The sequence below is a fragment of the Coprinopsis cinerea genome (assembly GCF_000182895.1).
Source record: "Coprinopsis cinerea okayama7#130 chromosome 2 map unlocalized cont3.2, whole genome shotgun sequence".
Classification (NCBI taxonomy): domain Eukaryota; kingdom Fungi; phylum Basidiomycota; class Agaricomycetes; order Agaricales; family Psathyrellaceae; genus Coprinopsis; species Coprinopsis cinerea.
The window spans coordinates 352,651-371,546 of NW_003307543.1; the positions used below are offsets into that span (position 1 = coordinate 352,651).

General features: G+C 52.4%; 5 protein-coding genes and 1 non-coding gene across 6 annotated transcripts; 1 reads left to right on the forward strand and 5 right to left on the reverse strand.

The window, feature by feature from the left end:
• Nucleotides 1-757: 757 nt before the first annotated feature.
• On the reverse strand, nt 758-4,429 carry CC1G_10684 (hypothetical protein; the record flags this gene model as incomplete). The annotated part of the gene is made up of 4 exons (XM_001832783.2): nt 758-1,375; nt 1,493-3,036; nt 3,097-3,200; nt 3,273-4,429. 4 exons carry the CDS (start codon nt 4,427-4,429, stop codon nt 758-760), a joined length of 3,423 nt encoding a protein of 1,140 aa, XP_001832835.2.
• Nucleotides 4,430-5,555: 1,126 nt separating this feature from the next.
• Nucleotides 5,556-5,657, reverse strand: CC1G_20022. The gene has a single exon. It is a non-coding gene; the product is annotated as a tRNA-Ser (tRNA).
• Nucleotides 5,658-6,030: 373 nt separating this feature from the next.
• Nucleotides 6,031-6,719, reverse strand: CC1G_10686 (hypothetical protein; the record flags this gene model as incomplete). The annotated part of the gene is made up of 6 exons (XM_001832785.2): nt 6,031-6,064; nt 6,136-6,161; nt 6,220-6,260; nt 6,323-6,439; nt 6,497-6,613; nt 6,680-6,719. The coding sequence occupies 6 exons, from the start codon at nt 6,717-6,719 to the stop codon at nt 6,031-6,033; spliced, it is 375 nt and encodes a 124-aa protein (XP_001832837.2).
• Nucleotides 6,720-9,325: 2,606 nt separating this feature from the next.
• CC1G_13829 (hypothetical protein) lies at nt 9,326-14,309 on the reverse strand (the record flags this gene model as incomplete). Its single annotated transcript, XM_002911748.1, has 6 exons — nt 9,326-10,491; nt 10,543-11,464; nt 11,520-11,869; nt 12,598-12,910; nt 12,970-13,013; nt 13,079-14,309. 6 exons carry the CDS (start codon nt 14,307-14,309, stop codon nt 9,326-9,328), a joined length of 4,026 nt encoding a protein of 1,341 aa, XP_002911794.1.
• A 441-nt stretch (nt 14,310-14,750) lies between these two features.
• CC1G_10690 (hypothetical protein) lies at nt 14,751-15,022 on the forward strand (the record flags this gene model as incomplete). The annotated part of the gene is made up of 2 exons (XM_001832789.1): nt 14,751-14,915; nt 14,951-15,022. 2 exons carry the CDS (start codon nt 14,751-14,753, stop codon nt 15,020-15,022), a joined length of 237 nt encoding a protein of 78 aa, XP_001832841.1.
• Nucleotides 15,023-16,629: 1,607 nt separating this feature from the next.
• CC1G_10691 (hypothetical protein) lies at nt 16,630-18,791 on the reverse strand (the record flags this gene model as incomplete). The annotated part of the gene is made up of 3 exons (XM_001832790.1): nt 16,630-16,955; nt 17,005-17,469; nt 17,531-18,791. The coding sequence occupies 3 exons, from the start codon at nt 18,789-18,791 to the stop codon at nt 16,630-16,632; spliced, it is 2,052 nt and encodes a 683-aa protein (XP_001832842.1).
• Between the last annotated feature and the right edge of the window lie 105 nt (nt 18,792-18,896).

The window sequence follows — 18,896 nt, forward strand, 5'->3', positions numbered from 1 at the left end:
TTAATAAATACTGAGCGGCTTTCATCCCCGAATGCCATCATGTTTCATTCGACCACGGGGTTGTATTGATTTCTGATAGAAGGATTCTCGCAGTTGAGATGCCATTTAGGCGCCCATCGGCCTCCTCGCCCCAGATGAACCCCCAGCTGGACCATGCATACCTGGACATCCAGCGACGTAAACCCGAGAGGAATTGAGAGAAACTAAAAAGGCTGCCTTTAAGCCCGAAATGAAGCAGGAGCAAATGATATGGTCAAGGACAGGCCTGTAGTCGACAAACAGGCGCCGTAGCGACGGCGATCATCATCGCGTTGTTTGTTTGGCATCGCCTTCGATTACGGGTCTCGGGCTCGATTCCAGGTGACTCCCTCAATGGCCTGGGGCTGTTCATCCCCCCTTGTAGATCTTCATCTCGACGCAAACCAGTAAACCAGCAAGTCTGAATCAAGATCAAACTACGCGTAGCGAGCTGTACCAAGTCAAAAATGAACAATATAAATTAAGATGACATGCCGAAAAAAAAAAAAAAAACATGCAGGGAAAATGAATGTTGAATGAACCAATGTACAAATTGCACGACCAAATGGCAAGAAACGATTAAATGACCGAATCGATGAGAGGGAATTCTACAATCTAATGAAACAGCACGAAAAAAGATGCCAAGAAACAGCAGATTAGAGGTACAACTACATACCTCTATCAGCGAGCCCAAGAAAGGAAGGAGAAGAACAATGTACAACCGCCACAACAGCCTAGCCTAACTCGCCCCATTCGAACCAACAACAACAGCAGATTGAACAACACCATTAACTTGGACTCCATTACTCCCACTGGCACCCACACCCGTACCATGACCCCCACCCGTCCCATGACCCACACCTACACCCGCACTCGCACCCGCACCACTCCCCCCACCCACCCCACCAACAACCCCCGCACTCTTCAACCTCCCCTCAACACCCTCAAGCACAACCATAGTCCCCTTCACCCTCTCCCAAACACCCTGCACCAACCCCCCAACATCCCTCTGCAGCTTCTGCGCCAACCCATCCCTAAAACCCTCCACAATCTCTTTCGCAGCCTCCCTTAGCACGTCAGTTAACGGCTCTTCGATCGCGGCGAGGAGGATTTCGCGTGGTGGGAGCTGTGGGGAGGCGGGTGGGGAGGGAGGGGCGGTTGCTGGTTGTTGCGTTGTAGTGGTGGTAGTTGTAGTTGTTGTTGTTGTGGGTGGAGAGGTGGAGGGAGCGGAAGAGGTAGACGCCACAGGAGCATGTACAGACGCCTTCGCCTGCGCACGCACGTACTCCTGTAAACTCATCAACGCTTTCCGATCCTCATCCTGCTTCTGCGCAAGGGCCGTCATCCGCCTCTCAATCTGTCGTGCCAAAACCAAAAGAAACAAAAAAGCCAAAGTCAGCATTAGCATAAACGCACTCATTCCTTCCACCCCTCAACAGACGCATCGTCAGAACTATAGGGGAAGGAAACATACCTCAGCTCTTTTACCCAACGCCCTCCCAACAGCCTGAACCTCCCCACCCCACTCCCTCTCAACCTTCTCCAACCTCCGTCCCCAATCCACCAAATATCCCACCATCTCATCCAAATCCCGACTCGCCTGCACAGTATCCCTCTCCACAACATACAACTTCTCCGTCATAGACGCAAGACTGTACGCTTCAGTGGGTATCGGCGGGGTCGGAACGCGGGCAGGAGGTCCAGCAACGGCGGCAGCGGCAGCGGAGGATTCAGCTGAAGGGGCGGAAGACGAGGAAGAAGAGGCAGCGGCGGGTGGGTGGTGTTGGCCCTGGTGGTCTGGTGGTGGATGTGGCGGATGAACCTGAGGTCTAGCCTCGCCCATCGCCAAATCCCCATCCTTATCCACCTCACCCCGTCCGTCCTCAGCTCCTTGTCCTACCCCCTTCCCTTCTCCTTCTCCTTGTCCTTCCGCGTCCTGTACCCCCTCCCCACTCTCCCCACCTTCCCCACTCTCCCCACCTTGCACACTCCCACCTTGCACACCCTCCGCACCCTCCTCCCCATCAACCCCCAACTCAACCCTCAACTCCCTAAATTTCGCCTCAATCTCATCCTCAACCTGATCCCTAACCTGATCCTCCAACTGCAACACAAGATTCTCCACCTCACCCACCTTACCCTCCAAAAGCTCAATCTTCTCCAAAGTCTTCTCCTCTACCTGTTCTTGAAGCTTGGCGATATGCCGGTGGTAGGAGGAGAGTGCTTGTTCTTGCTGGTCGAGTGATTGGTTTTGGTGGGCGGAGGGTTGGACGAGATTCGGCGTTGGCGTTGGCGTGGACGTGGACGAGGATGGAGGCTGCGTCGTCCCATCATACGAATTTAATCGTCTCCTCTTCCGTTTGCGCGTTGTCGTCGTCGTCGTCGTCGTCTCGCCCGCCACAGACTCATCAACATCCATCCTATCCTCACCCGCACCTTCCTGCTCTCCTTCCTCTCCCCCTTCCTCTCCTTCTCCCTCCTCGCCCTCACTCTCTCCCTCTCCCTCCCCATCCTCACCCCCACCAACAACCCCACCAACAACAGGCGCACTCGGCGGCTTGTCCCAAATCCACGGCACAACATTCACATCAACCCCCACATCCACACCCGCTCTCGCAGCGATCCGCAGCTGCGCCTCCGTATGCTGAACCAGCGCCGCATTCATCTCATGCGCTATACCCCTCAACTCGCTCACGTATTTCGCGAGCTCGGCATACCGTGATTCAAGTTGGGCTTCGACTTCAAGCTGGTGCGGGGAGATGGGCCAGTACGCTTCGTCGTCGTCGTCGTCGTCGTTTGACGGGGAGGTGGTGGTGGGTTCGGGAGGTTTGGTGGTTGCGTCGGCGGTGGCGGTGGTGGTGGCTTTGGACGACGAGGCTTGCGGTTCGTCGGACGAAGACTTGATGAGGTCGGTGACCAGCCTATTAAGCCTCGCCTCTGCTTCGCGTCTAGCCGCAGCCTGTTTAGCTAGATTTTCTTGTATTCGGGCTTTCATAGAGAACGAATCCGGGCCTGTAACTGTAGAACAAATATACTATTAGGACAAAGGAAATAGATGGCTGGACTTTAGGTACTCACCACCAAACTCGGCAGGCGTCAGCTCGTTGAACCGGTCATACAGCGTCGCATCCGCTTCAATATCCTCAATCTCTTTTTGCACTCGAACCGCTTCCGCTAGCTTGCTAAAAAAGAAAAAACACGCCTCATGATCAGCGACTTGTCATTTCCACCAAAACGAGGAAGCCACAACTCACTTTATCCTCTTCGTCCACATCTTCCACCGCTTGCCTTGTCTCTTCGACAAGCGAATCTCCTTCTCTTTCCCGTCCTCACCCATAACGACGATGGTATCCTCCGATCCACCCTCCTCGTCCTCTCCTTCACCGATAGGCGACTCCACGGGCGACGTGACCACCATGTCGAATCCAGGTGCTTCGGGTACAGGCGGTGGTGGTCCCAGTTTCGAAGACGCTGCGAATGCAGGGACGTTTGGTGTCAAGGTCGGTGTTCCTCGCGCAGAGACCGAAGGTCTTGCTGAGCCCGGTGCAGCTGAACCCAACCCCGGTACCGCGGGGTCCATGCTCGTATCGATCCTCGACAGTAGCGGTCTACCGGCCCCAGCATTGGTCGGCGACCCCGCAAAACTTGCCGTGCTCCCAGTAGCCGGTCCAAAACTCGAAGTACTAGCCGCTGAACCGGGTGGAGGATTCATTGTCGAGTGCAGCCGGTGGGCCAATGGTGGTGAGTTAACACTCGAAGAGATAGAATCTCTTCTATCCCTCCTCGATGGTGACGGGCTTGGTGATCTTCGATGACCGTAGCGTCTATCTCGTCGTTCGGGACTGTAATTCCTCCGCCTATGCGGACTCCTGCTCCTGCTTCGACTCCTGCTCCTGCTTCTCGCGTTGGCCCGGTGCTGATTCCACTCAAAGTCGGTAGGGTGTATAAAGTTGCAGTCCCTGGCGTGGCGCGGGCAGCCACCGTCCTTGTCTGAACCGTCGGCGTGGAACCACTGGTGGTCAGTAGGGCAGTAATAAAGGAAACGCGTGGGTTCAAAAGACGGAGGTGGAGGACATCCGCGCGGTAGAGTTAGAGGTCGATGTTCAACCGACGGGAGAAGTTGTGGCGTTTTCGAATTGGAAGAATCGCGGGTATTACGATGGCGTTCGTTGTGGACGGACGAACGTTGGGGGCGAGGTTTGGGTTTGGGTGTTGGGTGTTTTGGTCCCAGCAAGCCATTGTATTTGAAACCGGGTTGGAATGGAGATTGGGGTTCATTTGACGACAAGGACGACGTCGAGAAAGATGAATCGGAGGCAAGAGAGGCCGTTGATAAGAACAGCGGTGGTGATACGAACAGATTGAGCGTTGGGGACGGTTGCAGTGGGTTGGGATTGGCGTTGGCGGACATTAATGAGCGTGTTAGAGGCGCGTATGCGATGGTCAGTAATTCAAGACACAAGAACAATTTGAACGAGGAAACGAAACGAACATGGCTCTAATATACAGAACACAAGGTCTGTGGCAAAGACACAAGAGCAAATGCCACTGGTGTGGATGTGGACAAAGAAATGTGATGGTAGGTGATTGGTCCCAAAAACGTCCAGGGTGGGCACCAAATCCATCATCGCGCCTCGAGGCAAACTTTCCAACCAATCGGCTCCCAAATGAACACCCATTTCATGCATAGAAAATCCAAGAAACAAGGAAGCAAGCGGGAAGAAGGAACAGAACAACAACGAAGAACGAAACTCACCTTGCACGGCCGTGACTTCCACGGCGGGAATTTGTTACGCGCCATCTCCGCTCTCTTCTTTTACCCAAACTAAACTCGTCCCTATCCTTCTTTCAGCAGCAGCGAAAGAAAGGGGCAGTATATCCAAGAATATCTGGCTAGATCTGGCTGCTTCTCAGTACCACACGGCGTCGGAATTAGTCTGCACAGTCAGTTGGACCGTCGTCGTCGAGTTGGATAGTTGGTGACGGTGGTATGTGTCCAGGACTGAAGCGATAGAGAATTACGACAATAGCCGAAAGCTTGACGCACGGACGTCAGTGCACAAGTGGAAGTGCGACGGAGGTTGTGCGGGATCCTCACGAAAAATGCCAAGACCGGCTCTGACGGCGGACCGCTATCGGCCGCGGCTCCCTTATTGGCCCAGTTTTGGCTTCCTCTCCTGCCTTGAGGGAAAGTACGAGATCTTGCTGTGACTGCATATGATGGGCGTTCGGAGCTGCCAAATATTCTATTCGATCGCGATGGATCAAAGGACTGAAGGCTAACGCTCAAGCTTCAAGACTGACGTCTGCCATGGGCCACAACGAACTACGGTGATATCGCGAAGGATCTCGAGGTCATGATCGCACGCCTGGAGTCTGAGAAGAAGTTTGAATGAATCGCCTGCAGCAATGAACTACCAGCTTGATATCCCTTCTACCTGCGCAGCTGGAGCTCGCTGCTACACATTTTCATCTCCCCTTGCCTATAGAAGGAATGGACCATAAAAAAATCCAATGCTGAAGTGGAGCAAAAAGAGCGTCACCTGAGCGATTCGAACACTCGCGGTCAAAGACCAACCGCTTTGCCTGGCCCGAAGGCCAATAGCAGGCGATCCCGTTAACCACTCCGGCAAAGTGACTTGTCTAACGTCAGACAGCAATTGGTTAATATGACCATCTAGGCCTGACTCTTCTAGCCACACGGCATGAAGGAAAGAGAACTCGTAGCAAATTCTGCTCCGTTAATTACGATCCCATTTCCGTCTCAAATGTCAGTCCAGTCTAAATTATCAGGGCCCATCCACTACACCAGTCATTGGGTTAACACGCTGGGTCTCTATCGCATATTAAATTTGGTATGTAGTAAACACTAGTGACTGAGGTCGCCCGAACTGATGTCAAAACTACGATCCGCAGGCTCTCCGGATCGAAATGCCATCGTGTTCAAACTGGCCACTGTGGGTTCGCTGAATCCAAAAATACCGATTTGCCCCGCTTCCCTCAGGTGTAGTATCATCCGGGTGCACAGGGTGGTGTGTACGACCATCTGGGGGCTGCATCATGTGAACGTCAGTATGTAGAACCTCGTACTAGTAGCTCCTTCGAGCATCCACATACGTCGTCATTACGAGCCGAAACTGCAACTGAGTAAGCGCTAGATGAGCATCTTAATCTATGGGAGTAATGGTCGAGTGAGCTTACTGGAAGTAAGAGTGCCGCGACCCCATTCAGAATCGACATTCCTAACGTTAACCAAATTCAAATCAGCATAACTAAGATACCCTCGGTAAAGCTAAGAACGCACCCGCCAAAGCAATGAAGTAAACCGTGCCATCCCGGTAAAAAACTTTCACCAAGGGACTTCGTTTCAGTGATCGCCAATATCGACGAAGCCCGTAGTAGACAGACAGCACCATCATGGCTGAGTCCTCAGTCAAGTTAGTATCCTCATACTCGAGGACAGAATTTAGTGACTTACCCATCCCACTGTACAGGAGTATAGCAAAGCTAATCGTGATCAAATGGTCATGAGGCTTCCCGGACACAGTGGGGTGTGTCGGACATCCCATAACGAGACCATCGGAAGCGCCGGTGACTACGAGGTGGAAAGCGTTAGGATTTCCTCAATACGGCGCTTACATATAGCAAAGGTAACGCTTACATGTTCCTAACAGGGAAAGATAGGTTCCAACCAACGACATGGTCGACACCAAGACGAACTACACTCCAATGCACGGCCATGTATCGCAATGTAGTGAGCGGTTTCCAGCCTTATAAAGAAAGTCGAAAAGAGACAACTCACAACGGCGTTTACCATCAGGAAATACTTGATAATCCGCCCTCTCCCCGAGATGGCGTACACTCGAAAGTACAATATCACTTACCACGAGCAATAGTCGAGGCGTTAGTAGCGCTCAGGACCCGTGGATATGATAAGTAAAGCTCACCCTCCGAAATCCACAGAGATAACGTGATACCCACTTTCAACCAGTTCGTTCAGCATGACGACCTGCCTGAACTAGAGATACCTACTTACAGCATACGACCGAAAATATAGTCTTGCATTGCTGTCAAGACAGAACCTTGCCCTCAGAAACACTTGGTTCCAACGCATAGATCCAGGAGATCCTACATACCGAATAGGGCCTAAACTGTGTCGGCCATACATCCACTTCGCATTCACTAGTTAGCGTTGTACTAAGGGATAGTTGCAAGAAAAGTTGCGCAAATGCTTCTTACTTACATTGAATCTGACATATAATGATCACGATAGGCATCAAACGATTGAGAAAATAGATGATCTTGACGTGATTCCAAGCGGTGGGCCAAACCAGCGAAACCTGGATATCGATAGTGAAGGGTCCGTCAAAGACGTGAAATGTCAATGCCTTCGGAGTAGATGAGAGTCTTACTTCCAGCTCCATCGTCTGCATGTATTCTACCAGCTTGAATTCGAATGAGCTTTATCAACCGGAGTACGCAGTATACACACTCTACGCACCAGAACCGTTAGGCCCGCAACTAAACGTTAACGCAGAAAAGATCAACTTCGTTCAAAATCCGGGAGACCAAACTTCGCCCACCATACACCCTCTGATCGACAACCGCTCAGCGCCACAGGCTATAGTTTACAAATGAAACGCCCAACTTACCATGTCCCACTGAGAAGAAACGACATGGTCCACCAACGACTGAAACTCCTCGGGATAGCCTACTGTCATGGGAGTAAGTACTTGTGGGGGAAGCAGATCTAGAGCCGGGTAAGCCAACGTTATCACATAGTCACGACTACTATATACTTATCGCCGTCGTCTAGTGCCTGGCCATGTAAGGTGCCGTAATATCAGAGCGCCCATGTCGACGAATCTCCCGCTCGGGGACTGAATTCTGTTTCATTCACCCAACACCGCTATGCGAGGGGGAAGGATCATCGATCAGTGCTCAACAACGTAAGCATGGTCAAGGATCACAGCAACGACCTAAAATCAGCTCCAACCTCCGAGGGCACCGGTGAGAAGAAGGCGCTGGTCGATGGGAACCCATAGTAAGGTAGAACAAATCAGTGATCACGAATGTTGATAGGTTAAATGTAAAAGACACCGTTTCGTGGATAGCCTTCAATTCAACAATCCACATCAGCACAGTTCGACATTAAACTGAATCAGTGAGAGAACAATATCACTCACAGTTGTCGACAGCAAGGACATCGATGTTTCGTCTGCGCGCTCCCTTGGAGCCAATCCCTACACTGTCGCAAGACATCTGTACAAAGGACATTGGATCAACAGGCGGGTGCTAAATAAGCTGAACTCACCGACAAGGCCAACACATTGCCAATGGTACACAGTCTCCAGTCTGACCCAGCGGGGGAGGCGCTTTGTCAGGGTATTGATCGAGTATTGGGAGTCGGTTGTGATGGCGAGTACCTTTGTATAAGGGTAAATGAGCCGGCCCTAAAGTAACAAGCGCCCACTGTCCTCGTAGCGCTCAGCCTAGTAATGCGAGATTCTGAATTTCTGATGGCAGCGGTTGCGCTGACTCAAAGCTCATGCGTCATAAAATGACGCCTAGTCCTTTCTTATACCCAACTATAAGAGGCCCCAGCTACGATCCGTAGGCTCTCCGGATCGAAATGCCATTGGGTTTAAACAGGGGCTCGCTGAATCCGAAAATACCGATTTGCCCCGCTTCTCTCAGATGTAGTGTCATCCGAGTGAGCACCGCAGATCAGAAGTTCCGGAACAACAAGAGTAGTCTGAGCTTTCAAGTTGTGCCTCCACGTCGGATCGGCCCAAGATCGTTGGGGAAAGGTACGCCAGGACATTGACTTCGTGAGGTATAAATGACACGGTGAATCGTGTGGGCGCTGCAGACGTAAATTAAAGGACCATAGTAGTGGCCTAACCAGCCCCTCCAAGGCATGGGCGAGAAGAAACGCTATGCAAGGCGCCGGTCGATCAGAACCGATTTACCTCAATAAGATAGCACAAATCAGTAAACGCGAATGTTGACAGATTGAATACACCATGTAATTCCATGTTCAAAGTTCCAGCAGATGATCAGGGCCCTTAAGGTATGTATATCCGTGAATAACCTTCAATTCTACAATTCAAATCAGTACAGGTCGACGATAAATTGAATCGAGAGAACGACAAAACTCACAGTTGTCGACAACAAGGACATCGATGTTTCGTCGGCGCACTCCTCGAAGCCAAAGCTTCCCTACATCCATCACACATCGCAAGACATCTGAAGAAAGGACATTGGATCAGCAAGCAGGGCGCGAGAATATACCAAACAGCTGAACTCACCGACAAGGCCAGCAAATGATGTCACGGATGTCAGTGGTGCACACAACGCAGAGCGTCCTGCTCGAGTCCTCATCTTTCACACTCCCGCTTCCACTTCCACTACCATAGGCATCCATCGAATCGTCTTCGTCATCATCGTCTTCATCAACCCATGAAGACGTTACCAACTGGGACTCCTCCCATCTTCTCCGAGTCAGCGGCGATGAATTCTGATTCACCATATGCGCCAACACAACCTCTCCTCCACGAGAACTCGAACTTCCAGCGCCCATTCCGCCTCTCATCAGATCCATAAATAGTCCAAATGCTTCCCTCTCAGGATCTTCCTCTGCAGTCGGTGTCGCATCGCCCTCTGCTGGACTCTCTTCCCCCTCCCCTTCCCCCTCCTCATCATCCTCCAACACGAACTCCGCATCATCATCTTCATCATCGCTAATACTTTCCCCTCTCAAAAACCTCTCATACACCACTTTATCCCGCTCTCCCGAATCTTCCGTACTGGTCGTTTCGTCGTCTTCATCGCCGCTCCCATACGAGGCATTCGAAGCATCCATGTCTGACATGAGACCCCTGACCCGCCGCCGCCTCCTAATCAGAACATCATCCTTCTCCCTATCCCTCCTCCCCCTAGCAAGATACAATATCCACCTCCACGACAACGCCGCCAGCCCTTTCGCAGCCGCCCACACCGCCTCCGCGTACCTCCCAAACTCCTTCAACCACCTCCAGAAGCTGCGCACACTCCTCCTCGCTTCCGGCGTGATATTGCTCAAACCCAAATCGACGTTTCGAACCTCGTTTCGAAGGCCCTTGAGGCGCTGTTGTCGTAATTTGGATTTCCTCCTCGTCGATGTGCTCGGTTTGACCACCGTCTTGTAACCCGGCTGAACAGTTCCCGCTGCCACCCTTCCCACCCGCACCGATCCATACTCGACCTGGCCTGGCGTCGGTGGGTGGAGACCCCGGTGTCTCCTCTTCCGTCGTCGAACAGGCGATGCGATAGGCGCGACCTCGTTACTCCATCCTCGGAGGCCCGTAGCTTCCAAACTAGCCGTCCCAACTCGAAGGAGTAGCACACCAAAGTCCTCTTCGTATGGCAGGTTTCGGAAGAACGCGCGGATGCCGCTTCCGGTGCCAGGAGCGACACCTGGTGTGTCGTCGTCTGGTAGAGATATGAACACAGCGGAAGATAATGGACTGCGAGAGGACGTACCATTGTGGATCGGGCTCACACCAAGCCCGCTGAACACCCGCTCGACACGTCCTCGCACCACCATTTGAACCACCACGTTCAGAACTATCGTAAGGAATATCGTAATGAGTAAGAGCGTTTCGAATAGGTTAGGGATGTAGTTTAGGATCGGATAGGTTGCAAGGATTCTGGGGTTGTTGTCTTCTGATGACGAGAAAGGAGGATTGCTACTCTGCTGTGACTTGCGGATATACGACCAAAGGGCTCCATGGAAGTGGATAAGGGATAGGAACGAGCTGAGCGCCGTTGGGAATAGTCGATGCGAAGACCACGGCCTGTACACCGACAGCGCGTGGAACAAAGTGAGTTGAAGGAGTGGAATGGCGACGGTGATTATGGCATGTTTATCTGGCCTAGAAGGATAGTCCCCACTCTTCTGTGAATGCGCAAAGGGAGAGGAATAGAGGTGTAAGAGGAAAGCATAGCCAACAATGTTGAAAGGCGAAGTGTTCGGATTCATATTGCCACCGATCGGGAACCCGGCTTCCACCCCATCCAACGCCTTCACAAATCCCTCCACCGAGAACCCAACGCATACGGCCACAAACGTGTTCCAACAGATATCCTGCATGTCCATCTTCCTGACCATCTCGCCAAGACTATCCGCCCAACCTAAACGGCCCTTCTCGGGATATAACTCGGATGTTTGTAGCACGAGCACAAACCAGATCGTAAGCATCTTGCAGAGGTAGTACAACGTCGGTAGATGGACCGCGAGGCGTGTCGATGTTTGGGTCAAGTCGAGAGGAAAGATGGAGGACGTCAGTCGGCTGAAGATCGAGAATCGTCTGTTCCAGCCTATCGAAACCCCATTCCGAAGTCCACGTCGGTTCTGCATGCGCGACGGGATGATGATGTTCTGTATTCGGTGTAGAATCACAGCCTGGCCAAACGATTAGTCTTCCCTCTGACTCCGATCGTAATGAACTCGTGCGTACCATGAGGAAGATACCCAGCATGTAACCAGAAATGAAGAACGCCCACGGCCCTGGATAAGCGATAGGTGGTGCTGGCTTGGGTGCTGGTGTCGGCGATGCCACAGCTGCAGCCGCGACTTCGAGGAGGGTGCTCGGCCAGGACTCGTCGTCCCCACCAAGAAAGTCGCCCACCGACGCCGTTTCACTAGCCATACCCATTTCCACCGCCTGGTCCCACCTTCTCCAGATTTGCTGAACGAGCTTGGATCGCGCGAAGAGTCGTGAGGGGAGAAATGAGAACAAGGTCGTCAGGTTCAGGGTTATGTTGTAGGGCATAACCAGCTGAGGTAGATGTTGTGGCACATCTGCAACTAGATCCATCTTCAGGACTCTAAATATGCCTTTAGGTCCCCTCCTTTGTGTCGAATGTCATATGAGACTGAAAGCCCCTCCTTTGTGGTCGTACGAACCTAGGGCCCTTTGTGCAGTCGGTGCAATTCGGGTTCCAGTTCTACCTGGCCTATACGTATACCTGTGAGTCCTATATGGAAACAGCCAAATTCAAGCTTACCAGGTCTGGCCTCAAGTGTCCTGTGAACGCTTGCGTTATCGAGGACGTCGTCGTGGTTGGGGTCCAAGGGTCGTGGGAACCAGTGCATCATCGATCAGTCGCGTCATGTTCCCGCCCTGAGCCCGCCCCTGGCGCGACCCGACGATATTAATAGGGGTAGTCACGGTCAGAATCCAGAATGTCCTATCTTCAAACCGCTCTGGAAACGTCTTCGGTAACATACTGAGGGCGATTCAAGTAAAATTGTAGGATGTGAACAGATACATCAGTTCTCTTTCCACTCTGTATAGTATCTACTCCAAGAAGGATCGCGCCGCTGAGATCCCGCCCACTCCTTGAAATTATGTGCGGGCGCCCAGAACGTGCTTTGTATGTGATAGTGATAGTCATGAGTTACCTTTGGCTCGACTGCATAGAGACCCAAGTAATCTTCGCAGGGGAAAATAATAATGGCAGTTCCATTGGGACCACCTGTCACCGACACAAGACTAAGAATGCGACCTCGACGAAAGAAAATGATTCACTCACCAATACCTTGTTTCTGTTCCAGACGAATCTGAACATCCCAATCTCTTACCGGCTCAAAATATGGTCGAGAATGCTGAAGGATATCCAACACTGCCCTTGCAGAATCGGTATCACCAAAGGACGCCGAATGAGGACAGTCGTCGGGCTTGTAACTGCGGCGAACGGTGACAATGAAGGTCCCGTTCTTCTTTTCTGGTCGAAAGACACCCCAGAGTAGGTCCTTACAGATGGAGCCAACACTAACGTCCAGATAACGATGCTCAACGTGGGGCAGTGATGGCGTGGCGTAGCTGTTCTTCGAGACGTCGATGCACTGCCGGTGAACTGGACATGAAGAGTGAGGCGTTGTAGAGTCGTTGCGGATGCCTTCACAGTGGGTATTTCAAGAAGAGCGCAAGAAAGAGTTGAGCTGGGAGCTGTCAACGTAACTTCAGTCTGACGCTGCTCGACGACATTATACATAGGGAAACACTCCACTCACCAGCCTCTTCTGCTACGTAGATCTCAGTCAATCCGGTAACCTCCAAAGGCAGGAGCCTCTTGGCGATATCAATCGTCGAGAACGGGGTAGCTAAGGGATATCCATGCAACGTGACACCGCGTCGTCCTTGGAAGGATTGCAACTTGACTTCAGCTCGACGAGCAAGGGAAGAGAATGTAGACTTGAACCCGTCATCCATTGTCGATGAGAACCGGCTTCCTAGAAAACGACTGAGCATCACCTCAACGTCTCGGAGCATCCAAGTCTTAGGCTTTCCGAAAGGCCGATGGAAAATGGACCCTGTCACGAGGGGATACCCAACAATCGAGGCATGGTCGAGCGAGTGGAGGAGTGATTCAAGTTGATCCCTGAGGTCGGACGGCGAGATAACGGGGACACTGTAGTCTTCGACGAGTTTCGACCGGGGCTGGTCTTCTGTGTTGATCTTCAGGCCCCATGCAAGAGCTACCACCCAGGAGGGAATCTCCGCTCTCTTCACGCGAGGGAAGGCTTGGAGGAAGGCGAGGACCTTGGACGAAAGCGAAAGAGACAGAGAAAAAAGCTCCTGGAGAAGGAGTTCCTGTGTTTTCTGGGTGTAGCTACGGGCTTCCTCGAACAGGATCCCGGAGACCCTGAGAACGGCGTTTTCAATGCCCTTGATTCTTCGAGGCGGCAGTCGGCTGGGGTCCGTCCATTCGATCGCCTCCACTGAGGCCAGAGTCGCACTGTCCTGCTTATCAAGTCGAATTGGTTTGAGGACATCGTCGATGGAAGGTAATAACAGGTCGTTGGGGTCACCAGCGAACAGCAGACACCCCACGACAGCGATGTCAAGGGACCACTCGTGCATGACGGCCAACTCCGTAAAGTTCGTCCCGACGAACGCCCCACCCCTGTGGTACTTCGATCCAAGCGAGAATTCCAAGTAGTGACGACGCCATCTGCGGCAAATCATGCGGAGAGGTCCGCGGAAAAGCTGGCGGATAGGGATGAATGTGTAGTTTGAAGAGCTTCTTCGAGTAACGTCCCAGAAGCCGCCGACAACGAACGTGAATATTATCGTTAAAACCTCTGGGGGAAGTGAACTAAGGATTTGAGAGGAGCTTTCCGTAGCGCTGGGGCCGACCTTGACGCGTCGTGATCGTGCTGAGGTCGAGGTTGAATCACTGCCAAAGGAATGATTGAAGGGCTTGATGTGCTTGAGCACCGGAAGCTCGGATGGGTGGTACATTGGCGGTCCCCGTACCACTTCCTCCTGCCAACTGCGACCGTTCTGCTCAAGGTCTGCTCATGAGCAACTCACGACGACTTTATGTGGAACGCGAGCGAGCCGTGGTTGTCGGAGAGAAGGGCTCTGCCGTCTTCGGATCAAACGAGGCGCTTTCTTCTTACCACGAGCGCTCGCTGCAACCACCAAGACGTACTAGCCACTTGGGTGAGGCTCTTCGGAACTGGTCAGACCGACTCAACGGACTAGGTAATTCCCTACATTGACGGCGTGCAAGATATATGTCATAGCTTTCATTAATTAACAAAGAGACTTCTTGAACCAAGATGGCCCGCACTCAACGACGGCGTCGGGGTGTAATCCAGGAACTTCCACGGCTCAAACACCAGAAACAAATCTATCTTCCGCATAGCTCGCGACCAGGAACAACCAGCGGCGTCAAGGATGTCGAGGTTGCCCAAAGGACTTTGGGCGACTCGGTCTATCACCTTGCAAGCGGGGTATCCACTGAGCATCTTTGGAATCTTCCTCAGCTCTATCGGGTATCCTGACGAACTGCAATACTACCTCGGGCAACCAGTCGGCGCGCATATGGAGAACCAACTCCGAGTACGCTTCGAAGTGGACTCACTGCGCGATGCCAGGCCCCCGATGGAGACGACAAGGAAACTGAAGTGCTTGGGCTGGAGATCTATCTCACAGTTGGCGTTTACTAGATTTGACGACCAATTGCTCGACTTATTGCGACCAGAGAGGGCTGATTCTGTCCCAGAGCCTGCGTGGAGGAGTTATATGCGCGCGGGGGGCAAGTTCCCTGGTGTCCTCCGGTGAACATCGGTGGACGCTGGGGTTCGGTGTTTGTCACTATTTGCCAACGACCTCCGTTGGACCGGTGTGGGAACGCCCTGGAGGCCGCTGAACACCTCTCACCTCGAGCGCCGGCCCCCACTGACCTCCACCGTACTCCTCGGTGGTCGCTGGATGCCGCCGACCTCCACTGGAACGTGGGGTCAAGCTCACTGAATCTCGCCGGAAGGGGACTTTTGTTAAATCACATCTTTTCTCTAGTTCTAGCCACGAACATTTGTCTCAGTCTGTATCTTGATCCTTAAAACTTTGCAGGATACCAATTAAGTTTACCTTTATATCGTTGATTGGAATAGCGCTTCTCAGAAGATATGAAGTTGGAACGACACCATTGCGGCCAGAAGAAGGGGCGCGCACAACTAAATAGACGGCCAAGGCTGTGTCTACTCAAAGGTGGCATTCGGAACCCATAAAACTTGTATCTTCACTATTCCTGGGCACGTAGTGCTACAGGGTTAAAGGGGTGAAGGTCAAAAGGCTCTTTTTGGAAATGTCCGATTTCCTCGGGATGATGTCAGCAATGTCTTGGTGGCTGTTGGTGGATGGGGTGGATGTGATGGCACAGAACCTTTTACCTCTTGCGATGTCACCTCATCGTACCATCCACTCCTATAGCGCTAGGGCCAGCAACTCTGGTTATGGGCCCGTAGTAGTACGAGCGCGAGCCCGCCGCTAAACGGGCGCCAGCGAGTGCACTGCGAACAGTGCTTTACCCGATTCAGAAAGCCCAGAAACCGCAACCAGTGCAGTCATTTGTGTGTGTTCTCCGTCAAGAGTTTGGTCCCCGTATGAGTTGAGGGGGGTCCTGTCCTCCGAATGTCTCGTCCGTGGCGGGATGGTCCGATTCTGTCTGTGAGTTGGTGGGTCCTGTTCTCCCGAGTCCCAATGTATGTTGCCGCGCCCCTTGGGACGCGGCGGGGTGGGAGCGTTGTCTACGGTGCCCAGGTCCGCCCGGAGGAGCAATTCCTATTGACATTACAAATACACTTGTAATTATGCCGCTTGGAGGGTACATACATGGTTTATTAAAAGCTCGAAGCGAAGGACCCCTGGCGATTGGTGGGGGTCACTGGATTCCACTGGGGGTGATACCATTAAGCGGGACGAAATCCATCGATCATGGCCCTTCGACCGCTGTCGTTCACGGGGGTCCGCTGGAAATTGCTATGGACATCAACGTTCACTGGACACCGGTGAACTCTGTGCCAGTTCCAACGGGGTTCACCGACCGTCGCTGGAAATTGTGGTGAGTTTTGGTGGAGTTCGGCAGGGGATGCCGGCCGTGGCTGGGCTTGCCCACGCCGCGCTTATTACAGGCGTGGAGTCTCGAAGATGTAGACCTAACCAATGGTATGTAACCAGATCACTCTCTCGGACATACGATTGGGTTTATACTAGGCACTCGCGCTATCCTTTAAACTTTACCAATGATCATTGAGGCCTCTCGGCCGGAAATCTAATCTCTCCATTGACTATCTTCATCTGAAAATGATATATCCCAGAGGATGTTGATCAGAGGATCCTCGAAGGCAACCAGATCATCCGAATCCCGACAGTAGAGCCGGCGGGGATACGACAGCCACTGAAAGTGTTCATCTTCGATGTCAGGGCGAGTCTCGATAAATTCCCCGACCATTCTAAACGTGTCAACCGCAGTCTTGTATACTTCTTGAATCCAGTTTGAACGAGTGTTGTCTAGAGCCTTCTCCTGACGAATGGACCATAGCTTTAGGACGTCTACGTTTCCATGAAGGGGAACTACGAGGGTGTAAGACCGAGGGTCTGTATCGAATTAGCATCAATCGCCCACTAAAGCATTTGGAATACTCACCGCGTGCCCGAAGTTGGGAGGCAATCCTCGCCTCGATACGCAACTGGACATCCCAGCCTGGCATTCCCATGAAGCAAGGGGGGCCTGCATTCAGGATTTCGACGACAGCCTTGATGGTATCGAAGTCGGAGAAACGTTGCGAGTGTGAGCACGGAATGGGCAAGGACTTCCGGAGGTGTCCAATGACAATGATGAACTTGCCATGTTGCTTTTGCGGCTTATACAGTCCCTTGAAGAATTCCCTGCATATGGAAGGAACGCGAAGCGCCAAGTGCTCGATGTTCGGTAGTCCTCTGAAGAGCCTGTTGTGCAGCAAACACACATGGTCGCCGCCAGGAACGAAGTCGTATTTGGACGTCCGAATGGACACATCAACGTGGAGAATCAGTGTACGGAGGGTATTTGCCGAGGACTGGATTAAAGGAATAGAGAGGAGGGGGTATGTCTCGTTTAGGACTGAGTCCGCTTTGAGGATGGATTAGTCTATTAGAGCTTGGAGGTTGCGCAAAGTATGAAAGTCCCTCACCTATCTTGTTTGAAATGCACAGTTCAGTGAGACCACCACGAGGTTCGAAGAACATAATCGCCTCCAAGATTTTTCCAAAATGTCCGAGCTCCTCCCTGTGGTTCGAGCGCCAACCTATGGCTTTCATATGGCTGAAATAAGTGGACGGCGAGTGAAGACGTTTATGCAGCGTCCTGAACATCGACTGGAACTCCAGCTCCCCGAGAATGAGGTTCTTGTAATTGGGATTCGGTTGCCTGAAGTTGTGGATGAGGCCGCCGATAATGAAAGGGTACCCGACAATGCTGATTCCATCCAAATGTGCGAATACAAGTCCGCACTGTTTCGCAAATTCCTGTGCGGAAACTGATTGGAGGTTCAACGATTGTACCAGGTGCGAGGATAGGGGATGAGAGCGGTCATAGGGGAACCCCAACAAAGTCCGCAACATCCAGGTTGGAATCTCGGCGATCTTCAGGGAGGGAAAAGCTGCGAGGAAGGACATGATGTTGGACATCAAGACCAAAGAGAGCGAGGTCATTTCCTCCATCATCAAGCGCCGAACTTGCGCATGATCACCGTGAGCCTGTTCAGTTAATAGCTGCTGGATTCTTCGAAATGACTCGATATTGAGTTCGGGCACCGTGGTGGACGCCGAACGGTTCGTGCTGTGATCCCCCCATTCCACGACTTGTATGGCAGCCAACGCGACAGGATCTCGAATAAGAATCCGAAGCACTCGGTGTTCTTCCGGCGACGAGTGGAAAAGGAGGGCGTTGGGATCGCATTCGAGGAACAGCAGACAGCCCACCACTGCTACGTCAGGGAGCCACTGCCTGAGAGCCACAAGCTCGTCCAGCGTAACGCCAATGAACGCGCCATGCCGGTTACTGCGAAAACAGAGGACAGTTTCGTAGTAAAATGAGCGCCAGCTTCGGCACGTCGTGGCAATTGCCTTCCCCACGGCAAACACACGTCGAATAGGTACGAAGGTGTAGATCGATGATTGGTGAATGAGAGACTGCAGGCAGGGGATCATGGCGTCGAGGAAGATGGCGGCCTTTACTTCTGGTGGAAACGACTCGAGGAGTTTGCGAGATGGGTCACTGCAAGTGGCTTCGAGGGGCCAGCTGTGGCAGCGAGGGTGACTCAAGTTGGCCATGGTCGAGATAGGCTGGGCATGTTTGACTGTATTCGTGGTCGTGGAGTGCGCAGCTCCTTCGCCTCGCACCCAGTGCATATCTAAAGCTGTGGGCTGTAGAGTTTGAGAAGAATCCGACATGGTGGTGGAATAGAGACGGGCTAGGTATTGCAAAAGTCCGGGAACGCGAGTTTTGTCTGCTATTCAGGCGGAGCTTAAACACCCTCAATGGGATTTGTTTCGGCG